General features: G+C 37.0%; 1 protein-coding gene across 4 annotated transcripts in view; it reads right to left on the reverse strand.

Moving 5' to 3' along the window:
- Positions 1 to 27,562, reverse strand: part of LOC106077796 (uncharacterized) — a 174,625-nt gene that overhangs the window by 62,156 nt on the left and 84,907 nt on the right. For 2 of the 4 annotated variants that reach the window (XR_008778308.1, XM_056031546.1), the window contains exon 3: positions 22,764 to 23,002. Coding sequence is in view for 2 of the 4 variants with exons in the window: in XM_056031546.1 (XP_055887521.1) it covers positions 22,764 to 23,002 (239 nt within the window). In the remaining 2 variants the exon portion in view is untranslated. Of the gene's footprint in view, positions 1 to 2,201; positions 2,379 to 14,120; positions 14,427 to 22,763; positions 23,003 to 27,562 lie in introns of those variants that run through there. The other 2 variants (XM_056031548.1, XM_056031547.1) reach the window with 2 other exon arrangements.

The following is a 27,562-nucleotide window of genomic DNA, read 5'->3' on the forward strand; positions in this document are numbered from 1 at the left end:
AGCCTCCTCATTTCTCCTCACTCTATCTCCTCATTTCTCCTCACTCTATCTCCTCATTTCTCCTCTATCTATTCATTTATTTCTTCTATCATGTTCGCGGTATCTCAATTAAGGGAGTTACTATGGGAGACAACCTTCTGTTATCTAGCTAATCACAGTAACACTTCTGTACAAAAGTTGAGAAAAAACAATGGGAGGCTATCTCTAAAAATATAAATGAGTTTTGAAGAAGGTTCTATGCTCACCGGAGTAAGTTCCCAACAGGCGTCAGCCTGGAAGTTACTTCTGAAATATTTGCATTTATTTGTCAACATCATGTCGTGTGTGAATCTTGGGTCATTTTATCATCTGACCGAAAAGAAAGATATATGCGAATGTACTGTCAGTGAAGCCTCGGAGGCTTTAGTGCAATGTGGCCTCTAAACGTAAAGAAGAAGAGTTGTGCAAGAAGTACCAGTGCCGGATATAAGTAAGAAGAGGCCCTGGGGGTCTGGTAAGGATTTTTGTGCAGGTCTCTACCATTTTTCAAACTCTTAAATAAATAAGCCCTGAATAAATTATAAATACATAAATAAATATAAATAACGTATAAATAAAAGTGTGTCATATTTTTTTAAAGAAAGTGCTAAAGTACTAAAGTACTAAAGTTCCTGTATATCTATTCCTTATTTTCTTTTAAAATATATATTTAATGTGCATTTTTTTTTTAAATGGAAAGTATGATTGATGATATTTTTAAGTTAAGGTCTAGGGTTAGGGTATGAGAAAAGGGGGGGGGGGTTAAGGAATTTATGATAGACACAGAGCGCTCCTCCGAACCTGGTAACCACCGAGGGAGAATGTAGAATGTTTTGAATATTATCAGTTTTAACGTGCACTGCACGGGGTTGGAAGGCAGACCTTGCTCGACGTGGCAAAATATATAGGTCACAGCTGGGGCTGGCCGGTTGAACTACTGTTCCGGCATCAGTAGTTAAAAAATGGAACATTAGAAAAATATAGAAATAATTTTTTTTTTCATGAGTTCATAATTATGTAACCTTTAACCCCTTGAGCATCTTTCAAATCTGTCTGTTTTGAACGAAAAACAGGACAATATTGACTTTCCCTTGACATTTCGGTGTCAAAATAATGCGCGCCAGAATGGCAGACGATGTTTCACAACATCGATAAATGTCCCAGAATCAATATAAGCGGAAACAGTTTCGTTCAAGTGTTAGATCTACTCTCTTAACATTATTTCGTACGAAAAAAAAAGGCAAATATTTAAGAGCCAAAAACCTTAAGTTAGTTTTAGTTTAAACCCAGAAATCAGAATGCTGTCCAGTAATGTAATAAGCCTAAGTTTAAACCCAGAAATCATAATGCTGCCAGGAAGGTAATAAGCCTAAGTTTATAGAAGTATATAGATAGAGAATTTAGAGAAATAAATATATCTTTAGCTTAAAATAATTAATTACCGGTACCAATAATTAATTTACTAATTGTGTATTTTTGTTTATTGATTCATTTTTCAGAGGTACAATTATAAAGCTTGTCTTCGAGTCTTCTTATTGAGGAATGCAGTATTCCCCGTCGCTACGCAGACCCAGCTGTGACCTACATATTTTTCCACCATTACGTACAATAAATAATGGCTTAAAGTATCTACTTGATCGGAGAATGCGTGAGGGAATGATAGATTAATCTGGACATAACAAAAGAGAAAGAAATTCCGATACATTTGATTGGCATGTTTACATTCTGCCGTCTGAATATGTCGTAATAAATGAAGTTAACATGCCGCAAATATAGTCGCAAATATAGTGTCTGCAATGTCGTAAACAGAAAATACCGTAACAGAAATGGTAGGAAAGATACAAATTGAACGTAAAAGCAACACGGTTTGAGCTTTGAGTTTTGGCACATCGGCACAATTTAGGCCATGTCGTGCAGTAAAAACAACAACAACAACAAAAACCCTGGATGTCAGCCATCGAACCAGTTATCGACTCAATGAAATAGTCATAATGAGTTCCGCGTGATCCAACGTTTTTCGAGTTTAACGAAGCGTGCCGTAACTGCCCGTCGCATCTCAGGGTGCTAATTGGTGCGTACCGGCCGATAAAAAATCTGGTTACTGTTCCGTTGTATCGCCGCGTGTTGGTGTTACAAGGCCAAACACACACGCGTGTTATGTAAACAATAATAACACAACTCACTGCACATGTGTGGACCTAAACTACACACAGGGTCGTAGGTCATCCACCGGCTATCCGTGTCACTTTGGAATAAACTCAGGAAATATAGACTCTTGAAAAATCAACACACACATACACACAAAAAAGGCAGGGTTCGACTGTTGTAGTGGAAGCTACTCACGAGATTACAATCGCCAATGGGAGCATCAACACTGCGCCCACCACCACCATACTCCCACCCCACCACTTCCTTCCTCTTTCTATTTCCCCTCCCCCCTCATTCCATTTTTTTCCCATCGACCTTCCATGAAGCAGGGAAACCTCAACCACCCCACTCCTTTCCCCTCTCTATTCTTGCCTCTCTCATCCTCTCCCCCACAGCTTATACGACGTCTTCCACACAACCACAGCTTGTCCACTCCCTTCCGCCCCCCCTCCACCCCGGCGTGCCCCAAACCACTCTCTCATTGATGATACACGCGCAGTGGGAGTGAGCGAGGGTCAGATCCTAGTGGCCTCTCGCGCACACGCAGTGAGTCAAATTGTAGTCCATAAAAAAAAAAGTGAAGGTCATACAGAAACTTTGAAACATACTTCTGCGTATTGAGAGAAAAAAACACAAAAAAAATCCTAACCATTAAACAAGTTGAATCATAGATCTAGAAGACAAGGTAGAATTCTAATAGGAATGCGGGTAAAATTATAATTACAGGTACGGTTAACCTTAACAACAACAAAAAAAATACAGGTAGAATTCTAACACAAGAAATACAGATTTCTAAATATAGATAGAATTCCAACATGAAAAAAAATCTAGAATTCTAATATAAAAGACAGATAGAATTCTAACATAAGAAATACAGGTAGAATTCTAACATAAGAAATACAGATAGAATTCTTACAACATGCAAGAAATCGAATACTAACTCAGGAAAAACAAATAGGAATAAAAAAAAAACATGTTAACAGGTTGGCTTTTTAAGAAACGCAATAACTAAGAAACAGAAAAACTGGTAAGGTTGTTACTGTTTAAATTCTAATTTTAGAAAAACAGGTATGGTCAGATTTATAGACTATGCACCCGTCCAAGTGCCTCACGCCACCACAAACTAAAAAAATATATAATAAAAAATATGCATGCTAAATATTAAATCTGCAAGTAATCGATTACTTTTATATATATAAATATATCATGCTTTAGATATACGTATCAATAGTGTTAGGCAAATTCGGGATTGGTCAATGCAACAGCAACGGATTATTACTACTCCAGACCTGTGCTGAACACACTGGCGGATCCAGAACTTTGGAGTGGGGGGGGGCGATTTTTTTCCAAACCCTAACCCTAACGCCCAGTAAACCCTAACCCTATGCATAAACGTGCGTACAGCATATATATATATATATATATATATATATATATATATATATATATATATATATATATATATATATATATATATATATATATTCGACATATGAGAGTAAAATAAGACTGTTTCTCAATCTTCGGCGAAAAAAAACAGAAAAAAAAAACAGTCTTTCTCTTGCAAGCTTGGGGGTCTGGGAGAGCGCTGTAAGCTTCTTCAGTGGGGTTCGGGGCGAAGCCCCGACGCTCAAAAGCGTTTTCTTGCATTTTTCTCTGCAGAAACGCATTCTTCTGACATCTACAGCTCATTATTTATCAGTGGGGTTCGGGGCGAAGCCTCGACGCCCAAAAGCGTTTTCTTGCATTTTTCTCTGCAGAAACGCATTCTTCTGACATCTACAGCTCATTATTTATCAGTGGGGTTCGGGGCGAAGCCTCGACGCCCAAAAGCGTTTTCTTGCATTTTTCTCTGCAGAAACGCATTCTTCTGACATCTACAGCTCATTATTTATCAGTGGGGTTCGGGGCGAAGCCCCTACGCCAATAGCGTTTTCTTGCATTTTTCACTGCAGAAACGCATTCTTCTGACATATACAGCTCATTATTTATTAGTGGTGTTCGGGGCGAATCCCCGACGCCAAAAGCGTTTTCTTGCATTTTTCACGGCTGAAACGCATTCTCCTGACATCTACAGCTTATTATTCATTAGTGAGGTTCGGGGCGAAGCCCCGACGCCAAAAGCGTTTTCTTGCATTTCTCACAGCAGAAACGCATTCTCCTGACATCTACAGCTCATTATTCATTAGTGAGGTTCGGGGCGAAGCCTCGACGCTAAAAGCGTTTTCTGGCATTCTTCACTGCAGTAACGCATTCTCCTGACCTACAGCTCATTATTCATTCTATTATAAAATGCCTTTTGAATAATGAGAAAAATATTCTAATATGAATTTATAGTCCCTTAATACATTGCAAATACAACTGATTTGTTCTTTGAAAAGATTAGATACCCCACATATTTAGATTAAGGTTTTGAGGATCGCCGCCGAAAAAAAAAATTCGATTAATAATATTCAATAAAATTCTAGCATAAATTGTGAGTTATGGTCCTAAATTTATTTAACTAGAAAAATATGAGATAGAGTAAAGGTTGGAAAAAGTCGACTAGGAAAAGATTATCTGGCTTTTGAACTCATCTCAACCGTGACTGTTATATTGAAAAATTTCGTTTGAATTATAATTTTTTTAAAGCAAAGTCTTTCTTAAAATAGTTTTGATAAATTCTTGTCAAATTACACAAACTCTGTCTGGAAAGGGGAAGGGCGGTAAAATGAAAACGATTAATTCTCGCTCCTTTTTATAATTTCTGCTATTGATTGCATTTTGCATTAAAGAATAGGGGTTGGGCGACTCGATATAAGAATTTACTTTATAGCATATATAAATTATATTAGTGACAGATTTTTTTTAATTTTGTAATTTCTTACTATAATACAAAAAGAAAAAGTATTGATTTGTCCGATGGGGGGGGAAGGGGATGGCATGTATCGCACTTCCACCTGTTTATATTATATAGATATTCGACTAATTTTGTTCACATACTATGATTTCTCCATAAAAGTAGGACCGCCCCCCCCCACTCAAAGGGTTTAGATGGGAAGGGCGGTGGAGGTATTCGCTCTTCCCCTTCCAATCGGCCAACAGGTGAACGAAATTATACAAAGACCGGTTAAAATGCCTATAACAAGTTTTAATCATATAGATATTTAATTGATTCTGTTAGCAAGCTGTGATTTCTACAAATAAATAGGACCGCCCCCCCCACTCGAAAGTTTATGGTGGGGGGGGCGGATTGATGCCATCGCCCCCTCCCGACCCTACCAAATCGTCCAAAATACTAGAAGGGGGGGGCGAATTAATCTAAAAATAGGTTGAAATATAAATAATTAGTATATATTATTAACATAAGTAATAAATTCGCATACAAATTGTGTGAATTCTATACTATAATTCGTCCGCCCCCCCCCCTTCGGGGGGGGGGGGTCGGCCGAGTGGTGGGGGGGCGATCGCCCCTACCGCCCCCCCCCCCCCTGGATCCGCCAGTGGCTGAACACAAGCTGCTCATAAATTAGTGCATAGGAACACAAAGATAAAGGCACATTCCTCGTCCCATATGCTAGGACAAATTTGTACAAATAACTCCTTCTTCCCTAGTGCTATAAGAGCATGGAATGGGTTGCCTGAGCTAGCCAGGAAAACCAGTGACTTGGCAGAATTGAAATCATTGGTTAATATGCATGACTAAATGCATGACGCGTAGGACGTAATCATCTTCTTTTTTGAAGTAACGTCTGGATTATATAAGATAAGAAGATTTTGCGCATCGTCTGCTAAATTTAGAGCTTGAATCCTACAGTGTTCAATTTAGGCATAGAAGCTTTCGTTCACATTAGGAATCACATTCCACGAATGATTGAGTGATTTGCTTTTTGTCCTTTAATAGAGCTACAAGCATAGCCCTGTGGTGAATGCGCCATGGGAGATCAAGTCACTTCATCCATTTATTAAGTTGACCGAAGTGAAAGGTCAGACATATGGCATTCATTACCCGAGTACCCTTGCCCTGGCTTAACAGTCCCCTGGTCCTGATTTAACCAAAGTCTCTATTTGAGGATTATGTGTTACGACATATTATGTATGAATAATGTCAGTAAGAATATAATATACGTCACATCCGGTTCTTTGTATTCACGTCTACTTCTGCTATTTTTACTTCCTGATCGTACTTGAAGACATTCGCATTAATATAAAAATTAATTAGCGGAAAATTGTCGAAGATTTTTTTTTTTTTTGCTTTGTTGATGAGATGACACATATTCCTAGATCCGACTGTTTTGAATGTGTAGCGGAAGTTGGAAACCCTTTCTGACTTATGACCTCGAAGTAAATTCGCACTTCGCTCATGGCGCAATGTTATAAAGCTGTCTCAAACTTCCATTCAGAACAAGATTATTACATCCCAAACTAAAGCAACAGGGTACCTACAGATAGACAAACAAGACAAGTGATATATAATAGCACCACTCAGGGCCGGATTTAGGGGTACTGCTAAAGGGGACTCTTTTGTTTAGTTTATAACAAGTCTAGTTCAATGCCTAGAAAGCCATCATTTATTTATGGGAAGTATTATTCAGAATGGGGACTCATTTTTTTTTCTTTTTTTTTTAAAGGAAACCTCAGAATTTGCGCTATTCAATTTTAGCTTTGTCATCAAAGGAATCCTCGGCATTAGGCCTCTTTTCTTCGCCTCTTTTTGGGGCTTTATATGCCTCTTTTTTGGCCCTCCTGCCTCTTTTGTGGGCTTTTTTAAAAATTATTATTATAAGTTCTCACATTTCACTAATTTTTAATTATAAAGAGTTAAAATTAAACTTTGAAATATGATTAATCCATACTTAATTAGTAATTAAAATAGTGAATCTACATAAATAATAGATAGAAAGTTCAAGATTAATGAAAACAAACAAAACTTGATCTGTCTTGTGAAGATTAGTCTCCGGATTTGGTTGTCAGTTGATAAACTTTGAGTCCATGTGATGAATATCTAATGTAATTAATAGTTTAAGTATTCCTTTCTAGTTAACATTTCTCTTTTTTTTTTCTCTATCTCTTCTATACAAATTACGTAATCCATAAAGGCTGTCACGTGATACGTTTTTTTCATTGTGACCTCCGTGACCCCTATATCGAAGGTGTCGGTTAGGCTAATTGTAGAAAACAACAATAAAAAAAAGCTTTAAATGCAAAGAAGGATCCGCGGTGGCTAAGTGGTAAAGCGCTTGGCTTCCAAACCGAAGGGTCAAAATTTCGAATCCTGGTGAAGGTTGGGATTTTAATTTTTGGATCTTTATGGCGTCTCTGAGTCCACACCTGAGATTAGTTGGGGAAAAGCAAAGGCGGTCTGTAGTTATGCAGGCCAGACACCCTCATTAACCTAGGGCCAATGAAACAGATGACCTTTACATCATCGCTCTGTAGACCACAAGGTCTGAAAAGGGAACTTTAATTATTTTTTTAATTCAAAGAACGAACTTGATTCGTTAAAGAAAACTAAGAAATCAACATCAAATCCTTGCTTCTATCTTTATACTCACTGAAAAAAAAAATCGTATTGCGACAAACAGAAACTTGTGGGCTGATCACACAGATACACACATACTCAACAACACATACACACAGCATCCTTTTGTTCCGTTTTAAAACAGGTGGAAGCTTCCTTGATTATTGGGATACGCTAAGAGAAAAAAAAAAGACAGCCGCCATCTTCGTCACTTCATTAGACAGAAACACCCCCCGTATGAGGTCACTAAGCTTCTTTCACAATTCATCCAATCAGATCAATATTACACTACATCTCCCCCTCCCCTAGTTCAGATCCCCCTTTCATCTACAGCTTCTTTGCCGATCAATTTTCCTCCCCCCTCCCCCCCTCCTTTATTCTCATTGCATTCTTTCTTCTAGGGAAGCGCCACTGATCGCCAAGAGTACGGCTTTATTCGACTCTCACCTTTTGTAGATAAATACCTGAAACTCAAAGTCATCAATCGATAAGCGGCTATTGATTTCCAGCGGATGAACACGGGCGCTACAAGGTCTGGATATTCATGCGCATCACGTGCACCACTGCTGGAGGATCAAAAGTCAAACGATTTCGTGACATGGAAACGAAATTTAACGAAACAAATCCAAATTTCCAAACTTAATATTGCAGTCGAAATACTTTCTTTGATGTATTTTTGAGTGATGTTGGCTTTAAAATTTTTTTCATAAAATTGATTTAAAAAAAACAAAAATAGAAAAAAAAAAACTTACTTTATGATTTAAGCGTTAATTTTTCGGTTCTAAACGATTTTAAGAACGCCAAATTAAAAGATCACCGCTGACAACTATATTATAAAACTTATTTTGTGTGCTACTAGTGAAAGAGCTTAGAACTTTGACTGTACAGTGCAAAAAGTGCGCACACACATTATCGTATACATGTACATTCTAAATTACACCGCTATTCAAACTTCCAATTTTCTGTACAACGTTGGTGTACACTGTACACCGAACAAGGGCATAAACTAACTTGGGAAACGCCAGAGGCCTCCGATTGGCGGGAGCCCCGCACAGAGCAATGTGCCGTCTTTAGAGCCGAAATATTGAAACGTGTTCTCTATGTTTTGTCGGAGTAAACTAGGTGTTTGATAACTTGCATAATTTTATTTTTTCGCTGTTTATTTTATATTTTTCTATTTCATTTGGGGCCACCAAATACACTTCACCTAGAGCAGTGTTTCCCAAACTGGGGTACAGGAAGAGTTTGAAAAGGGGGGGGGGGAGGGGGTACGCGATGCACATAGCTAACTAGGCTGATTTTTTTTAAATACCCATTTAGTTTATAAGTTATAATTATATGTAGTGTTTTAAATCCTTTTTTTTTTTTATTATTTATTTTAAGTTTTTACAAACTCAAATACGGTAAGTACTATTTTACATTTAAAGACTAATTTCTACAACGATCAGGAAATAGATAGAGATTTTAGATCATTTTACAACTCAGAGTTACCAAAATTCTAGAAGGGGTAAGCATTAGTCAAAAGTTTGGAAAACGCTGACCTAGGTCCTCGAATTATGTATGGACGGCCCTTACCGGTTACACAGACTAGTTAGCAACTTATAGTCATCCTATGGAAGTAATTCATAACATTTGATGAAAACATTGACAACAAATAAGGAACATACAAATTCACGTTTTATTTTAAATTATAATGCAAGTTTCAATACTCAATAACGGTATAAAATAATTGCATAAACTAAAGTGCATTCAACATTCAACTAGTCCTCCCCTCGCCAAAAAAGCCAGTGTCGCGATTCTAGAAACGTTTCTTTCAAGACAAATTCAGGTAACCATAACTGGTGCGTTCAGTACTATCAGAATTATGTACCCTGTTTAGGAATAACTGCTATATATAGATCTGATTGAATGTATAGGCCTTTTTTTTTTGTTTTACCATAGGTGATAGTCTTTCTTCAAGTTTTTCTTCCCTTCAGTCATTGATAATTGTAAACAACATTCTAAAAAAGCGTTGGTGTTTTACAAGTGTTTGAACTACACAGGAATGAAAGGAAACACACACACAAACACACACACACAAACACACACACGCACACACACACACACCACCAACACCCCATAGGAGTTCCACTTCTATAAAGCAATCAACAGCGTTGTCTAAAACTGTCGATTGAAAACATCAACACTCCACTCAGAGCACTTGTTTCAAAGTATCAAACCAACCCACGGTGCCGACACCGTATCTAAAGCGAGTCTTGATAGAGGTTTAACAATGCGTTAAGCCAGATAACAGGGGTAGATTACTTTCGGCTGGACCACAATGGTGAGTGAGTGTTCTTGTCAGAGAGCCGGGGTGTGGTATCGCAAATGTTTGTTAAAGTGTCAAGCCAGAGAGTAAAAAAAAAAAATTGGGGGGGGGGGGGGGAACTATATTTATAAACAGCCCCAAAATAGGTATAAAGTCACTAGAGGTGGGGGGTAGGAGGGGGATAAATAGTCATGCTTTGGTCTAAGTCGGAACAAATTGTGATGACGCAAGTTAAATTTAGCTTGTTTTTCTGTCAAAGACAAAAAATTGCTGGTAATCCATAAGCAATAGTAACAAATTACCCATCCCTATGGGGGGTGCGTTGGCTGAGTGATTAAGCGCTTGGCTTCCGAACCTAGAGTCCTGGGTTCGAATCTCGGTGAAGACGCGGATTTTGAATTTCGGGATTTTTCGGGGCGCCACTGAGTCCATCCACCTCTAATGGGTACCCGACTTTAGTTGAGGGAAAGTAAAGGCGGTTGGTCGTTGAGTTGGCCACATGACACCCTGCTCGTTAACCGTTGGCTATATGACCTTATCATCTGCCCTATAGATCGCAAGGTCTGAAATAGAAACTTTTACCCATTTCTCTGATCTCAGGACATTTTATAGTATGTAGTATTCAGAACTAAAGCATTCAGAAGCATTCAACCCTTCAGAACTACTAGTACTAGCAGCGGGCAGGGCTAGAACACGGTACTAAAGTGAGGACAGCGCAAAGGGCAGTTGGCAAATGATGAGTTACATTCCTAAGTTGCGCACCTTGATGAACAGAAATTATTTCGATAAGTGGTGCAGCGCAGTGCGAATGTCTTTCGTAAACGTGCTGCTTTAGCTTGAGATTTTCCTGCTAAATCTTATTCACAGTAATCTGCTTTGTATTTGTAAATTTCATTTTTTCATTGTATTAATTAAACAGTGCATTAAAAAATGCACAAATGACTACATGGTTTTAAAATATATAGTTTTTCAAAACTTTTGTATTATATACGCCGGATACACCAAAAAACCTTGATATTTATCGATTTTCCTCCATTTTATGCAAATCTCCAAAAGGAGAATGAAGTCAGAGAAACACCAGTCAAGAAGAATGAACGTCGCCATATTATTGCTGCATACCCTCTACCTTGAAACTAATAAATTAATATCCATTTGTTTTATTCGTTCGATAGTATAACAATATTAATCATCAATGCCACCCGTCATTAAATTCTTATCACTAGATTTCTCTGGCTCTACTCTTCTCTATCTCTCGTTTAGAACAAACAAACCAGGGTTTGATCTTGGCTGACCCAGAATTTAAAAACAAAATGGGGTAGGTCCTAGTTAACATATGTCCCAGTTTTACATTGCTCATAGTCTTCACCGACCCTTCCCCTCTCGGTCCCTCATACCTTCTATAGATATTCGCCGAGCGAGGCATTTGAAACATTTGGTCCGAAATGTTGAAGAGTTACTTTGTACGTTGCAGGTGTGTTTACATTTCAACATATCAAGTGAGACTCGAGGGCACACATATATACGCATTTAGACATACATATATACATATACATAGACCACTTAGGGGCCTACACACTGGCATACAAAGACACACTGGCATACAGAGACACACTGGCATACAGAGACACAATGTTATTCAGAGATACAATGTTATACAGAGACACACTGGGATACATAGACACAATGCTATACAGAGACAAAATATTACACAGAGACACAATGTTATACATAGACGACACAATGTTATACAGAAGCTCGATGATATACAGAGACACACTAACATACAGAGACACAATGTTATTACAGAGACACACTTGTATACAGAGACACATTGGCCTACAGATAAGCAATATTTTACAGAGACACACTAGCATGCAGAGATACACTGGCATACATAGACACACTTGCATATAGAGACACTCTGTTATGTAGAGACACACTGGCATACAGAGACACACTTGCATATAGAGACACTCTGTTATGTAGAGACACACTGGCATACAGAGACACACTTGCATACAGAGACACTCTGTTATCTAGAGACACACTGGCATACAGAGACACACTCGGTTCTGTCCACATTTAACCCTATCCCACCATTCTAAAAATAAAAATTAGAGGGGAGCAGGAAAAAGCTAAGCCCCCCTCCCCCCTTTTCTCCACTCGCCAATCCCAGGTAAAAAGTTTGTACATCTCCTCTGTTGAACCTCTTATAGTACCTCTAACACTTATATTGCTTGACATTGAGTGTATTAAGGTCACTTGTACTACCCCCCCCCCAACCAGGTAAATGTAAACCACTCACACCGTGGTGGGTGGTCATCTGCTCCAGGGAAAAAAATCCACGCGACTCTCCTTTCTCCACGCTCTTATCTTATAAATTACAGACGTTAGTAAAAAAAAAAAAAAAAGATAATTACGCCCTAGTCGTACCCATGTCTTAATCAACTCGTGCATAATAATGACTTAAAAACTCCACCAGGTCATTGGTTTTCCTGGATGATTTAAACATCCTTGACATGCTCTAATGGCACTATAGGAAGACAGAGCAGGTATACGACCTGGCCTTAATATTCGAAAGTATAGACATAAAATCACTTATAATGGTGTGTTTAGAAAAACAACAGCTACGTAATAATCCCCATTCACCAATCGTAAACAAACAACGTTGAGTCACGTGATTCTCATCTCTCTATATACAAATTACGATCTAATTTAAATCAACAATGGTAATCTTATGACAGTTTTTTTTTTGTATCGTTGTTCTATCAATGGTTATCACGTGACTGTTTTGGTGAATGAGGTCCATTGTGTATGTCTTCTTTTCAGTAACTTCATGGAAGCCACGATTAGTTCGAGTTCGAACCCCCCACCATCTGCCATCTCCTGCCGTTCTGTAAGAGGGTTGGGTTAAAACGTACACGCTAAATCTATTCAAGCTATATGAGTATTAATAATTTACACTTTTGAAAGGGATAGATAGATAGATAGATAGATAGATAGATAGATAGATAGATAGATAGATAGATAAATAGATAGATAGATAGATAGATAGATAGATAGATAGATAGATAGATAGATAGATAGATAGACAGACAGACAGATAGAGAGATAGATAGATAGATAGATAGATAGATAGATAGATAGATAGATAGATAGATAGATAGATAGATAGATAGACAGACAGACAGACAGATAGACAGATAGATAGATAGATAGATAGAGAGAGAGAGAGAGAGAGAGAGAGAGAGAGATGAGGGAGGGAAGAGGGAGATAGCTGCCGGATTTCTAAAACAAAAATCCACGCATCACCACCGCCGCGGACCCCTCGAAGTGTGTGTACCACATGTTGCGGGGGCCCGGCAGTAAGAACGACTGAAATGTAATTTATCACCACAGGCAGACGTGACCTACAAATGAGAGGGAGAAGAATGGAGAGATGGCAGTTATTGTTACATGAACCCTGACAGGGAGGGAGGGGGAAGATCAAGTCTGGGCCCAGGGAACTTTTAATTACAAGCCAGTGATTTTAATGAAAGAAAGTAGGGCCTAGACTTCCGGAAGTTCCGGTACAAACACTAGGCCAGTTTTTTTTTAAAAGAAGAGGCCAAAGAGGAAGATGTTTTAATAAAAGAAGCAATAGATCTGTTTGATTTTGATCTAGGAACGTCTTAGATAGAAAGATAGATAGATAGATAGATAGATAGATAGATAGATAGATAGATAGATAGATAGATAGATAGATAGATAGATAGATAGATAGATAGATAGATGGATGGATGGATGGATGGATGGATGGATGGATGGATGGATAGATAGATAGATAGGTAGGTAGGTAGGTAGATAGATAGATAGATAGATAGATAGATAGATAGATAGATAGATAGATAGATAGATAGATAGATAGATAGATAGATAGATAGATAGATAGATAGATAGATAGATTAGATAGATAGATAGATAGATAGATCAAAACGGTATCTTTGGTGATCGACGTCCTCTACAGACTTAAGAATTTGCTTTAGAAATCATAAGCCTTTTTAAAACAGTCTCACATCATAGAATATAATAAACAGACTTTAGAGAGAGAGAGAGAGAGAGAGAGAGAGAGAGAGAGAGAGAGAGAGAGCGTCAGAAGGTACTTACCAGAAAAAGGCGTAGAATAATCCACTTTCTACTTTGTCGGAACACTCTAGACCCGAACATTTGATCCGTTTCGTGTAGCGCCTCCGCTTTTCATATGCCGAGAGTCAGTTTTGAATTATTATTTTTTGAAAATTAAATTTCCATATCGAAAATGATTTGGAAGGGTGACTAGGCGAATCCTGCTGTGAGATGTTAGTAGTTTGGATATGAAAAGACCGATCCTCTCTATGCGGAGGGCGGGCGTGAATGGACGGTTTACCAAAGACGAGCGGACCATTGTACAATGGTTTGTCAAAAAAAGGACTGTGTGACTCACTCTATATTATCATAACAAACTGTGATTCATCAAAGCAACATTGAGTGCTTGTAAGATGTATGTTGACGATCATGTGTGCATACTGTGGTGTGTGTATGCAATCTTAATACCTGCCATTGCTGGCTATTTTAAACGCAAATGAATTCTATTCTATATGAGGTGAAGCATAATATGCATATAATAATAAGAAGAAGAATGGAAGCCATTTTTGCTTCCTGCTCACTTCAAAACGGATAGTGCGTGGAATTCTTATGCTAAAAACATTCGCTCGATTAATTTTACAATACTATGTCATTATTTTACTTGCAAAAAAATATCTAAAAATAATAAATAACAACAATACACACATCTAACAAACTAAACTAGCTTAATGTATACTTATTAAAATGAATCAGAATTTATCTCCCTTGAAATTTCCGGAGGCTTAAAGAAGCGAAATTCTCTCCCTTATAACGTTCGACAACTTAATCACGTTAATTGTATCCACATCAAACACTTGGGTGTATTATTACATGCAAGGGAGGGAAGTCATTCAATCAAAATTAATGTTCGATATCACAAGACTCAGGTGAGGAAATCAGAAATAGATTACAAAATAATTTCTGGCACGCCCAACAACACATGAGCGACTTGTTAGCAATCAAAACATATTGTTGGCTTTAATCCAGCAATTAATTACTTTTGGTACAATTATGTAATAATATCGACTAACTTTTAATTTTACTTTATTATATTATAATTTATTTTGTGTGAAGCACAGCACATCTATATACCATATCGGATTACGTTTACCATTTTATGTTATAATTAATATATCATGCCCACAACTGCGAATCTGTTTTACAATATGTCTGAGAATAAATATAAAATTAAAGTTCTGTATTGAATGTTATATACTTAACTATCAGTAAATTAGATCAAACATTATACAACAATGTGCTACTGAAAAAAAGATGAAAAAATAAGCCTTCCCGTAAATCTAGTAAGCCTATATCCATAAATAGATGTAGCTGGTTAAAACATATATAATAATTTACAATAATGTGTCAGGTTTAAAGGAAGTGACGTAGCAAAAGATGCAACGGTGTGTTGTGAAGATTTCCCAGACTTCAACAGGAGAAACAAAACATAATATAACCTACTAGATCTTGCTATTTCAAATGAAAATAGCTAACCAATTCATATGTTGAATGTTCCTCAACACGTTATTGTAATTATTTATTATTAGCTTTTTTTTTACCCGGCTTTGCTTCGCTTGAGTTTTTTCGTTCTGTTTTTTTTTTTGTTTTTGTTTTGTTTTGTTCTGCATCATTGCTGTCTTTATAGTTCAAATCTATGTCAAGATGCATTTTTTTTAACCTAAATCTAGTAGAACTCAATAGTTGTAGGACAACTCTTTACATATCCTAAGGTCACCGCAATTATCTAATGAACGTTCATTCCAAGTTTCATTAAGATTGGTCAAACGGTTTTGATTTATATAAAGGACATACATATATATCTACTCCTTAAAATTCTACTTTATATATTGGATTATCGTAGATTAGTAAAGCCTCAGACTAGGTACAAGGCCGGATTTATGGCAATGCACATCGTACATAGCACAGCTACCTAGGCCCTTACCTTCAACAACTCGACCTTTACAAATTAAAAAATAAAATTTAAAATATGTATATTACAAATTATTTTAATGAAAAGGAAGACTGAGGTTAAATGGTCAAGTGTGTCATTAGGCCTACTCTAGAAATTATGAAGTCCATTTTCATCAAAGTCTTCAAAAGAGGATAAGGGCCTCCAAAAAAAAAAAAAAGCCATGCACAAGGCCGCCCCCCTCCCCCCCCCCCTACTTAAATCCAACACAGACAAGCTATTTGAAATGAAAAGATCCAACCAAACGCACACGTATCCACATTAATGAAGGAATCACTAAAACACTGCAGATCCCAGATCATTCCTAAACAAACACAAACATCACGTAAGTGAGATCCAAACTGGCCTTTCAATCTTTTTTTTTTGAAATTTTAATTGACGAAAAAACAACAACACGTTACTAGATCTAGGTCTTGAACACCATGAATAAAAGTGCCCTAATAAAGTCAGCAGCTCCGTCGTCTGCTCGTCTTCAAGCTTAGATTATCTCCCCTCGCTCCACCCTCCCTTTACCATCACATCTTGGTGGCTTTTAACTGTGAATAACAATATAATGGGATAGGAGAGTGAAGAGAAAGAGACAGCAATAGAAAAGAGAACGTAAGAGTGAGATTTGGCTACAGGGAGGGACTCGGGAGGAAGACAATTTAAAATTATGAGGACGACCCTCTCTCTCTCCCACGAGCTGTAATATAAGCTCTAATAAAATGTCAGAAATGGGCTTAGCGAGGAGAGCATATAGGACCAAGAAATAAATAAAGAGGACACAAAGGAGGAGGAGGAGAGAGACGGAAAGAGGAATGAGTGAAAATCAAAATGATAGTGTCACCTCTCCGGTACGGACGCGTCAATTGTGTCAAGGCGAAAGAGGAAGAGAATGAGGAGGAGGGGTACAACAAGCGTCCTTCAACTCCGGAATGTCGCGTGGAGTAGAGAGGGAGGAGGGGAGGGAATGATGGCAAGGGAGGAGAGGAGGGCGAACAAAAATAATCGCGGTCGGGTCAAAATGCAAGGTAAAAAAAAAAAAAAGAGGGTGTCTTAGCTTTGGGGTTAAATCCAATCAGTCGTATCCAGGAAACATGCCCTATCAGTACCATCAGTGTGTAAGTCTGCGTGTATGTCTGGAATTGGATCTAGTCTCGGGGAAAAAAAAGAGCTCATTAGAAAATAGTTGTAAGGCCGACAGTCCACTAGATTTTAAATTTACTCCAAAATTTAATGTCTGGCAGAAATTTAAAAAAAACTTTTTTTTTTAAAGTCTAGGTATTTGGTGCATCCGGTGTAAAGAATTAATGAAGAATTGATAAGCCATGTTTTTTTTTTTAAAGCAATATGATAACTTTTTAGCTCTGCAGAGCTCCCATTTCTTAAAGCTCTTCCTTTTGTAGCTTGAAATAATTCATAACAAACGAATATTCACATTTGACTAGAGTAACAACTGTAACACTAAATTTAGAAAGCCTCCAAGATAGAAGACTTAAAAGTAAAGAGCAATTATACATAAAACACTGAACCATAATCTTCAAATACAAAAACAAAATTTAATAAAATACAGAGAAAGACACAAAGATAAAGGCACATTCCATATGCTAGGACAAATGTGTACACATTATCCTTCTTCCCTAGTGCTATTAGAGCATGGAATGAGTTGCCTGAGTCAGTCAGGAAAACCAGTGACTTGGCAGAATTAAAGTCAAATACAAAAACAAAATTTAATAAAATACTCTGAAAGACACAAAGATAAAGGCACATTCCTCGTCCCATATGCTAGGACAAATTTGTACAAATACTCCTTCTTCCCTAGTGCTATTAGAGCATGGAATGGTTTGCCTGAGCTAGCCAGGAAAACCAGTGACTTGGCAGAATTTAAGTCATTGGTTAATATGCATGACTAAATGCATGACGCGTAGGACGTAATCATCTTCTTTTTTGAAGTAACGTCTGTATTATATAAGATAAGATAAGATAAATGGAAAAGGCTCCATGGCCGGAAAAGGCTGCGCATCACTGTTGAAGAGTGTTCTGTCGATAGAAAAAGGTGTGGGGGGGGGGGGGAAGATAAGATTGGTTCACAAATAAATGAGAAATCAGTGACATGTTCGTTAGAGGTCGAGAGTACTTTTGTGTTGAATTTCCTGCTAGTGAAAAAAGTTCCGCTGGGCCCAGTTTCAGAGCCACATGTAGAGGCTAGGAGAAAACCATAGACTTATTTATACTATATAAAGAAGAAGAAGAAGAAGAAGAGGCAGACAGAAAAAGCGATGGGAGGACAACATTAAAGAATGGACGGGCCTGCCATTGAGAGAGGTTCTAAACAAGGCAAAAAAAAAAAAAAGGGAGGAATGGAGAAAGACGGTCGACAAATCTTGCCTGCTGCCCCAACGGTCCAACAGACTAAGGGATAGGTAAAGGTAAAGGTAAAAAAAAAAGTCTATGGAGAAAACATTTGCAATCTGTCACGTGTGTAGTTTTGACTTTGACCAGTGACCAGAATGTACGACTTCCAAAATAATGTAGTCTAAGTGTATTTAAATACACTCGTCAGTGACCGCAAACAAAAAATAATATTTTTTTTAATTTCAATCCGGATAAAAAAAAATACAAAGGGAAAGCACCCAAATAATTATTACTTGATCGATTTAATATTATTTCCCCTGACGATCGAAAATGCGGATTACAGCTTAGTACAGATACGCATTTCTTATTTCATAGATAACATAGAAAAAAAAAAAAGACAACAACTGTTAACTCATTGTCTTAAAATTCGAAGATAAGGAAGTCAAAGAATTTTGCGAGGATACGGAGACCCTGATATGACCTATATATTTAGAATCATTTCCTTCCGGGACCTAAAATCTAGAATTATCTCACTGGCCAAGAGGCTACAATGTTTAGCCATGATCTCTACTGAAACGTAACAATGTACAGCATGACCCTTAGAGTGACTATACCACAGAAAATTTAGAGCCGGACGATAATCACGATGTATAGAGTAGTTTAGATGAGATGTTGTTAAGAGCTAATGTGCATAGGTCAAACCTTTTTTTTTTATCGAACTCTCACGTCTGCTAGCACTATGAGAAATGTAGACTCGTTTTATTTTTTTTTTGTTTTTTTTTTGTTTTATTTGAATGATCATTATTCAAAAAATTAAAAGCTTTATTATTATTTAAACTTGACATTTATTTATTTGGTCGATGTAAACAATTTCCGTTTCAACACGTAGAGCTGCAACTCAAATACGGATGTAAATCTGGTAGTCCTTATTATGAAAAATATCAATTCTAAAAAATAAACAAAAAACAAATAGGAATGTTAACCTCATTATTTTGGCGGAGTATGGTAAGCTTGTTATGGATAATAAAATTTCTTTAGTGATGGCCTTGACATTATGTTTAGACAAATTGTAGACTTTCAACTACAGAAATAGGGAGGAATGTGAAGGATGATATGGTCAAGGGAAATTTGTGGGTAAAATATTGGTAAATATATAAATGTGCGCTTGTGGGTATATGTATATATATGCAGGGCTTTTTTTTTTGTGAAGGTACGCACCGGTACGGTGTACCGGCACCTTTTTGAAAACAACGTATATTATTAATTTTTAGTAGTTAAAAGTTAAGCAATCAACTACTGAGTACCGGCACCTAATCACTGAGTACCGGCACCTATATTTTTTTTTTACAAAAAAAGCACTGTATGTATGTAGGTATATGTACTATTTCTTTACCTTGTTCGAGATACCAAACAAAATAATTAATTCCCCAGTTGTAGCGGCCCCCGAAAGGGGTAAAAAACGCTATTAGTTTTGTGGGGAATGTCTGTCCGTCCGTCTGACCCGTTTAGATCTCGTCAACTAAAAGAGATTGTGAAAATTCGACATCATAATATTTTAGACCATTCAAAGTTCTGATGCAAACGGCTACTTTTTTCTTTTCTGAAAGCGAGAAATATAATTTTTTTAATCTCGTATGCAAGCAGATTTACATAAAAATTACACCACTTTTACAACTATTTACTATTAATAATAACAAACACGGAAGGTTCCTTACGAGGCGTATATGTAAATCACCATACTTTAAACACATTTATGCAAACGGTTTAAGATTAAATTTATCTTTTCACGTTTGTATTGCTAAGTTAATTAAGTTCTGTTATATTCACATACAAATAATGTTTACTTTTTTTTTTAAAGAGATAAAATCTATTTAGTATGCATATAAGTTGGACATAATTTAAAACAACAATTAATAAGTAGTTTTTTTGATAGTATCGCGTGAACTTCGGCGCTGCACTATGTCGATAAATCACTAACGAAAGGAATATTTTTATTTTTAAGGAAATGTTTTTTTTTTCTTGAGGAATAAGAGAATGTCCCTTTACAAAACAATTAGAGCAAATTAGATATTCATTATGAGACATTAGTTAGGCCAGGTTCACATCTAACGTCAAATTCACTTTCACCTATCCTTTGGTCTGCTGGACCGCTGGGGCACCACACACGATCTCTTAACCTTTTTCTCCATTCTTCTCTGTCATTTGTCTTTGATAGAATTGTTCTTTCTGAAAATATTGAAGCCTGCCATTTTTACCTGCCTGGGTGGACCACCTCGGGGGGCCGATTTTGAGTTTGTGTCTCCACACAAACTGTCTTTGTAACCTTGTTAATTAACTCATTTGTTTATTTTTATTGATTCTTGTACACATTTTCAGCTTTATCCGAAATTGGGTGTCGGAGAAATAACGTGTACAAGCTTTTTACCAGACAGACAGACAGACAGACAGAGTGAGTTGAAATAAGCGTTGTAAGAAGATAGAAAATAAGATGTCTTTTAATATCTCTTATATATTTTATTATTGCTATTGCTATTATTCTTTCATCCCAACCATTAGTCTTGTTGGACACAAACTCTTAACATTGGTTGTTTAGGGACTTTCAACTCAACGTAATTCTCAGGGAGTTGGAAAAAAAAAATATTTTGAAGAAAAAATTGTGTAGAATTTGAGCCCGGTACTAATTAAAAGCTCTGTCGAGTGTTCTAATCGATTATACTTTTCATACGTATGAGAATCTCGTATGTTGAGGTAATCAAGAGATGTAACAGTTATTGTGTGAATACCTATACTCTCAGTACTTGGTGTAATTATACTCTTCTAGTTTGTTTCTGTACTAAAGAACAGAGAATTTTAACATTTAAACGCTTAGGCAAAAGATACTCAAAGAAAGTCTGAATCATTTCAATTTTAATTTTGTAATTGTTTACAGACACACACACACATATATATATATATATGTATATATAAACAGAAATTATAAATATATTTTTTGGTCAATTCTAATTCATGTTCTATAACCTTATAAACTATTCTATAAAAATAATAACTTAGTTACCTCCCTTGCTTCACAAACTAAGTGAGATAATAAAACCAGATCGCATATTTTTTTACTCGGTAAATAAACATGAGGTTAAAAAAAAACAACACATCAATAACAAATTTCTACTAATAAATAACTAAAAAAAAAAATTGGGCATTTTTTGAAGGGAAAAGAAAAAAAAATATCCCATACTAAAAAAACTGAGAGGATAAACAAAGAATTTAATTTGAAATAGCCATCACTTTATTATCGATCTATTAACACAATTGTTGTCCGGACAGTAGTTCTGGCCTTAAGTTTAAAAATATCTACAGATAACGTGAAATGCTAAATCGTGATAATATATTTTGTTTCAGTTATATTGCGTTTATCTTTATGAAGACACGAAAGTTATGCAGGTGCTTGTCCACCACTCTTTTTGCTAGTTAACAGTACTAAATCGTGAGAGATAAGTGAAAAAGGTCCCGGATTGGATAGTACATATCAAATGTCCCTCTCAAATGGCAGGTCACGTGGCCGCGGTAGTCCAATCAATAAGAGCATGTTGTTTAAACTGATCTCTGGGGTTGAGAGTTTCTTTCCCGGGGTAAAAAAAAAAAAGAAAAATCAGATTTCTGTTTTGTTTCATTAAAAGGGCAGTCAAGTAGTTGTGATAGGGGAGAGAACTGTGGATACTATCTTTTTTACAACAAAATACATTTAGATAGTCGTAACAAAATGTAGAAACGAATGTAGCTGTACAAAATGTAGCTGTAACGACAGCTTTTGTTGTTTTTTGCTTTAATTGATTTCAACACTTCATTTTATATTATTTATCCATTGAGTTTTGATTGGTCAATGTCAGGACTCAGGCTTGCTATATTGAGACGAGCTATAGTTACTAGGACTGTTTAATGGTTCGTTTTGAGACTTAAACTACAAAGAAAAAAAAAACACTTAAAAAAACAATGTTTATATTAAGTCTAATTGTATGAATTAATTTGGATCAGTCATGTACATTTGTAATAAACCTAGACAATAACAATTATGTGCAATTTAGAAATATTGTTTTTGTTTAGCGTAATTTCATGCTTTTAGCTTTCTCATGCGCTATGATCCTATCACTTGTCTGGATCAGTTGGTAAAAAAAAGAAAAAAAGGGGGGGGGGAAGAAGGGGGTATCTTTGTCTATGTTTCCGAGATCGCTTTTTAAGTGAATAAAGAAGCTTGTTTTGGAGATGTGTTTGTTAGTGTATGTGCGTGTGTGTGTATCACAGTGTGTGAGTGGAGGGAAAGGTTCGTGATTTAAAGAGGAACTCACCTCAAGTGACCTGACGGCAATGCAGTTCGTATCCTCCACAAGGTCAGCGTTCTGTTCCGAGAAGGCGCCCTCGGGTGCGGGCTCCGTGCTGGGCGCAGAGCACATGACAGAACTAGGCACGGAGCGCCCGTACTTGGCGTACTGGATGTTGATGAGGGTTCCCGGGGGGCACGTCACTACCATGGTGCCGCCGTCACACTCGTGAGCATGCAGTGTCTGTAATGTCCTGGAGATGGTTGCTGCAGGTAGATAAATGTAAAGTCTCGTGAGAGGCCTTTAACCTTAGACTTTGAGACCTTTGACTTTTAACCCTTAACTTTTAACCTTTGAATTTAATTTATGTTCTAAACTCGGTTATATATATTAATGAAAGTTATTTCTACATTCTACAAAGGGCACTGGACGCTGAGGCTGAAAGGAGAATCCCAGCTTTTGAGAGTAAATGCTACAGAAAAATACCAGGAAAAGAAAACAAATGCGTTTGTACTGTTACAAGTCAACACTCTGACTGGCAAAAGAGAACAATACGTCAATACTGGGAAGAGACACTAAGCTGAGCTGGTTAGGTTATATTGTAAGACATGACTCACTGTCTAAAGTCATACTTCAAGTTACAGTGGAGGGAGCACAAAGAAAGGGTGGTCCAAAGAAAATCTGGCTGGACAACGTAAAAGAATGGACCGGCCTCTCCCTTGATCTCCTGATAAGAACAACTGCTGACCGGGAAAAGTGGAAGGATTTGGTTACGCGAACTGTCACAGCACCCCTACGACGAAAGTCACGGGACAAATGACGATGATTTCTACATTTCACATCTAGATCTTCATAGATCCTTAATTTAAAGTTTCGGTGGAGATTTAAAACCTGATTGATTGGCTCGGAACTCAACAAATCAATAACAATAATCATGCTGCTATCTTCGGCCAGTTTTGTTGTTTGTTAGTATAGTGGAACCGGAGTGTCTTGGGTTCGAATCTCGTGATGACAGTGTTTTTAAATTTAGGTATTTTAAGGACGATTCTGAGTCCACCCAACTGTAATGGGTGCTTGTCAATAAATGGAGACATAAGACTGGGACTCTCTCGACTGTCGGCTATAGAAACAGACGATCTTTATATCATCTGCCTCATAGATAGCAATTTATCGCCACAAGGTCTGAAAGAGGTTTAGACCTACATACAAAAAGTGTAGTTGGTATAATAGAAATAATAGAGATACAAGAAATAGTAATGAAAAAAAAAATGTTAAAGTAAATTAAAAATGTACTTAGGTGTAATGAAAAAAATAATAATTGAAGAATCAAAATTACAAAGAAATAGTAAAAATAGAAATAGTAAAAATAGAAATAGTAAAAATAGAAATAGTAAAAGAACGAAAACTAAATCTAAAATGAGAGTCAGACGAATTAAGATAAACTTTCACTGTTCAATCACTAGTGGGCGAATTGAAACCACAAAAGGGATTTAAAAAATTAAAAATAAAATTAAATAAAACTGAAATTTACCAGCGGGATGGCAACTATGGCCAGCAAGGGCTTAATAAACCCGGGACTAAGACCAATAAGGACCCACAGAGACCAGTAAAAAGAGAAGAAAAAAAAGCTCACACAAAGAGATTTGAAAAATGTTAATGCATCAAAATCTTAGATATTACTTATTCATTCCGTTGTGTATTTATCCTTAATTATAGTTCAGGCATAAAAGACATTAGTATAAGTACATGCATTGGACTGCCTGCAAATCAGAAATCAGTGTTTTACATGTATCGTGCTTCCAATCCACGGATATCAAGGGAAACTACTCATTAAAAATATCATACATCGTGTTGCTATAAATTCGTTTGTCTACCCTTCATAAACCCCCGCAATCGATACGTCTCTCTGAGAAAACCAATATGGCAAACGGATGTTAGTGATAGCGTGAATTAAAGTCACAGCGATTGTAAATAATTTTTTCTCCCATGCTAATCCTCTGTAGCCTAGGATAGAAATAAATTAGTTCATTGGTTAGTCAAACAATACGTTGATTAGTTTTCTGGATACAATAACGCGGAAGAATTAACCAGCACTTAAAACTAGTTACACATGATACAATACTATTCACACTAAGATAGTTTAGGACAAGTTCAACTATGTTGATATACTTCAAAAGTAAGGGATCGCCCAAAACCTGCTGTTTGTTCTTGTTAGCCTAATCAACACAGGGTTGACCACTAAGAAATCTCTTTAATCTCTTTGCTGTACTTAATAAAAACAATACCATGTTACATTCAAAGCTTTATTTCACTGAATGACAAACAACTACACACATAGTAGAGTTCACAACACGGACTACGAAATACGGTCAGTACACAGGCTAACAAATGTTAAAAATGTTATTAGGATGGCTGCCTGGCGCGTGCGGTTTGCGCGCTGGACTGTCGTTTAGATTCATCGATGGTCCAGGGTTCAAATCCTGCCCGCTCCCATCCCCCGTCGTCCTGCGGGAGGTTTGGACTAGGAAGTAAACTATCTTCAACTCTGAAGGAACATCCGAAACATGTCAAACATTTTACAAACATGTATAAACAAACACATAGGGGCGACAATCCAATCCACTCTTCTTAGATACTAACTAGTGCCACATAAAGTCATTGGAGAAGTTTATAAAATAGCAAGCTTTCTGGTGTAACCGGTGTACGGTAGAGTCCCCCCTTTCAGACCTTGCGACCTATGGGGGAAGAGGATGTAAAGGTCACGTTTCTCTGGCCGACGTTTAACGAGGGTAGCAGGTGAAAAAACACAACGACCAACCACCATTACATTTCTCCACATTTGGTTGGACTCAGGGGTGCCCTAAAAAAAAAAAAAGAAAAAAAAATCCCGTCCCGAGATTCGAACCAGAGGCCCCTCGGTTCGGAGGCCAAGCGCTTTACAACTTGGCCACCACGACACACGATCTCCAAGAAGAGAGTTCTTTTGAATCAAATCGAGTGCATCGCTCTGTAGCATTTACAAGCGAAACAAAAAACTGTCTTCCTGCTCCATTGTTTACAACCTTTGTAATAAAGGTAATGCGATATCCCTGCGATATTAGTTAGTCATATGATAAGCGTTAAGACACACACACACACACACACACACACACACACACAGTCACACACTGTCACAGACATCCAAGCGTGGGTTTTGTTTCATTGGTCACGCTTGAACTGCAGCTAATACTCGGGTTTTAAAAGCTTTCCTGAGATCCAAAAATCTATTTCAAATTAGGCGAGCATTTCTGGAGGACTTCTCCTTTGATCGAACAGCTGAGACAGTCTTAAGCCAAGGCATCAACCCCTGTTTTGTTTTCACTTGAGAGTGTGTGAACGTGTATGTGTGTGTGTGAAAGTGTGTGTAATTTGGTGTGAAAGTGTGTGTAATTGTGTGTGGAAGTGTGTGCAACTGTTTGAGGAATTGTGTGTAATTTGGTGTGAAAGTGTGTGTAACTGTGTGTGAAAGTGTGTGTAACTGTGTGTGAAAGTGTGTGTAACTGTTTGTGGAATTGTGTGAAAGTGTGTGTAATTGTGTGTGAAAGTGTGTGTAATTGTGTTTGTGAAAGTGTGTGTAATTGTGTGTGAAAGTGTGTGGAATTGTGTGTGAAAGTGTGTGTAATTGTGTTTGTGAAAGTGCGTGTAATTGTGTGTGGAAATATGTGTAATTGTTTGTAACTGTGTGTGTGGAAGTGTGTGTGAAAGTGTATGTAATTGAGTTTGAAAGTTTATGTAATTGTGTGAAAATGTGTGGAAGTGTCTGTGAAAGTGTGTGTAATTGTATGTAAAAGTGTGTGTAATTCTGTGTGAAAGTCTGTGTAATTGTGTGTGGAATTATGTGTGTTTTCGAAAGTGTTTGTAAATATGTGTGTGTGAAGGTGTACAAGTGTCTTTGTTCGATGCAGCTTTATCAAAAGTTGTTCAATTACGTCACGTGATGCATTAAAATAACCTCTAAGAATGTCACAATAACCTTTAGCTTAATACTGTGGCGTCAGGTGGGAATGGGGGCACAGATTGATGAGGACATTTTGATGACGAAGACGCCTCCCCTTATGTCTCCCAAATCCCCTTCGGTGTATTGAACCAACGCCCTGAACCACTCTGTTCATATCCCTTGGAAAGTACTAGTAATGACACTTACCTATATCTAGTCAACGCTCTGTTTCGTTTGTTAGAATGGCGGATTTCACGGATGAATGATTTTTAATGGGTGAAATGGGTGTCTCGTTGAAATAACAGGAAGACACAGAAAAAAAATAATTTTAAAAAATAAGAATACAACAAAGCTTATATTAAATGTAATTGTATCAATCAGTTTGGATCAGTCACGTGATTAGATTTGTAGCCTAATAGATCTAGACTTACGATAATAAATATGTGTGATTAGAAATATTTTTTTCCAATTGTTTTTGTTTAGCGTAATTTCATGCTTTTAGCTTTCTCGATGTGCTATTATCCTATCACTTGTCTGGACCAGTTAGGAAGGGGGGAAGAAGGGGTTAATTATGAATGTCACCGTGATCGCTTTTTATATGCATTAACTCTTTCTCTCCGTTATTATTTTCCCACGTTTCGAAGGAGTTCTTCATTGGCTCATCACTAATTCACTCCCCTGTTATGATTGGGCTTCAATAGCTTTGTTGTTTGTTATCAGAAAATGTTGTATTTGGTATAGAATTAAAGGGAAATCCATTCTCTTTTTATATAACACACACAAAGTCAAGTTTATAAAATTAAACATTAATTTAATTAAATGAGGTCGAATCAACGATGGTATCGTCGAT

Source organism: Biomphalaria glabrata, chromosome 6, assembly GCF_947242115.1.
Source record: "Biomphalaria glabrata chromosome 6, xgBioGlab47.1, whole genome shotgun sequence".
Lineage (NCBI taxonomy): Eukaryota > Metazoa > Mollusca > Gastropoda > Planorbidae > Biomphalaria > Biomphalaria glabrata.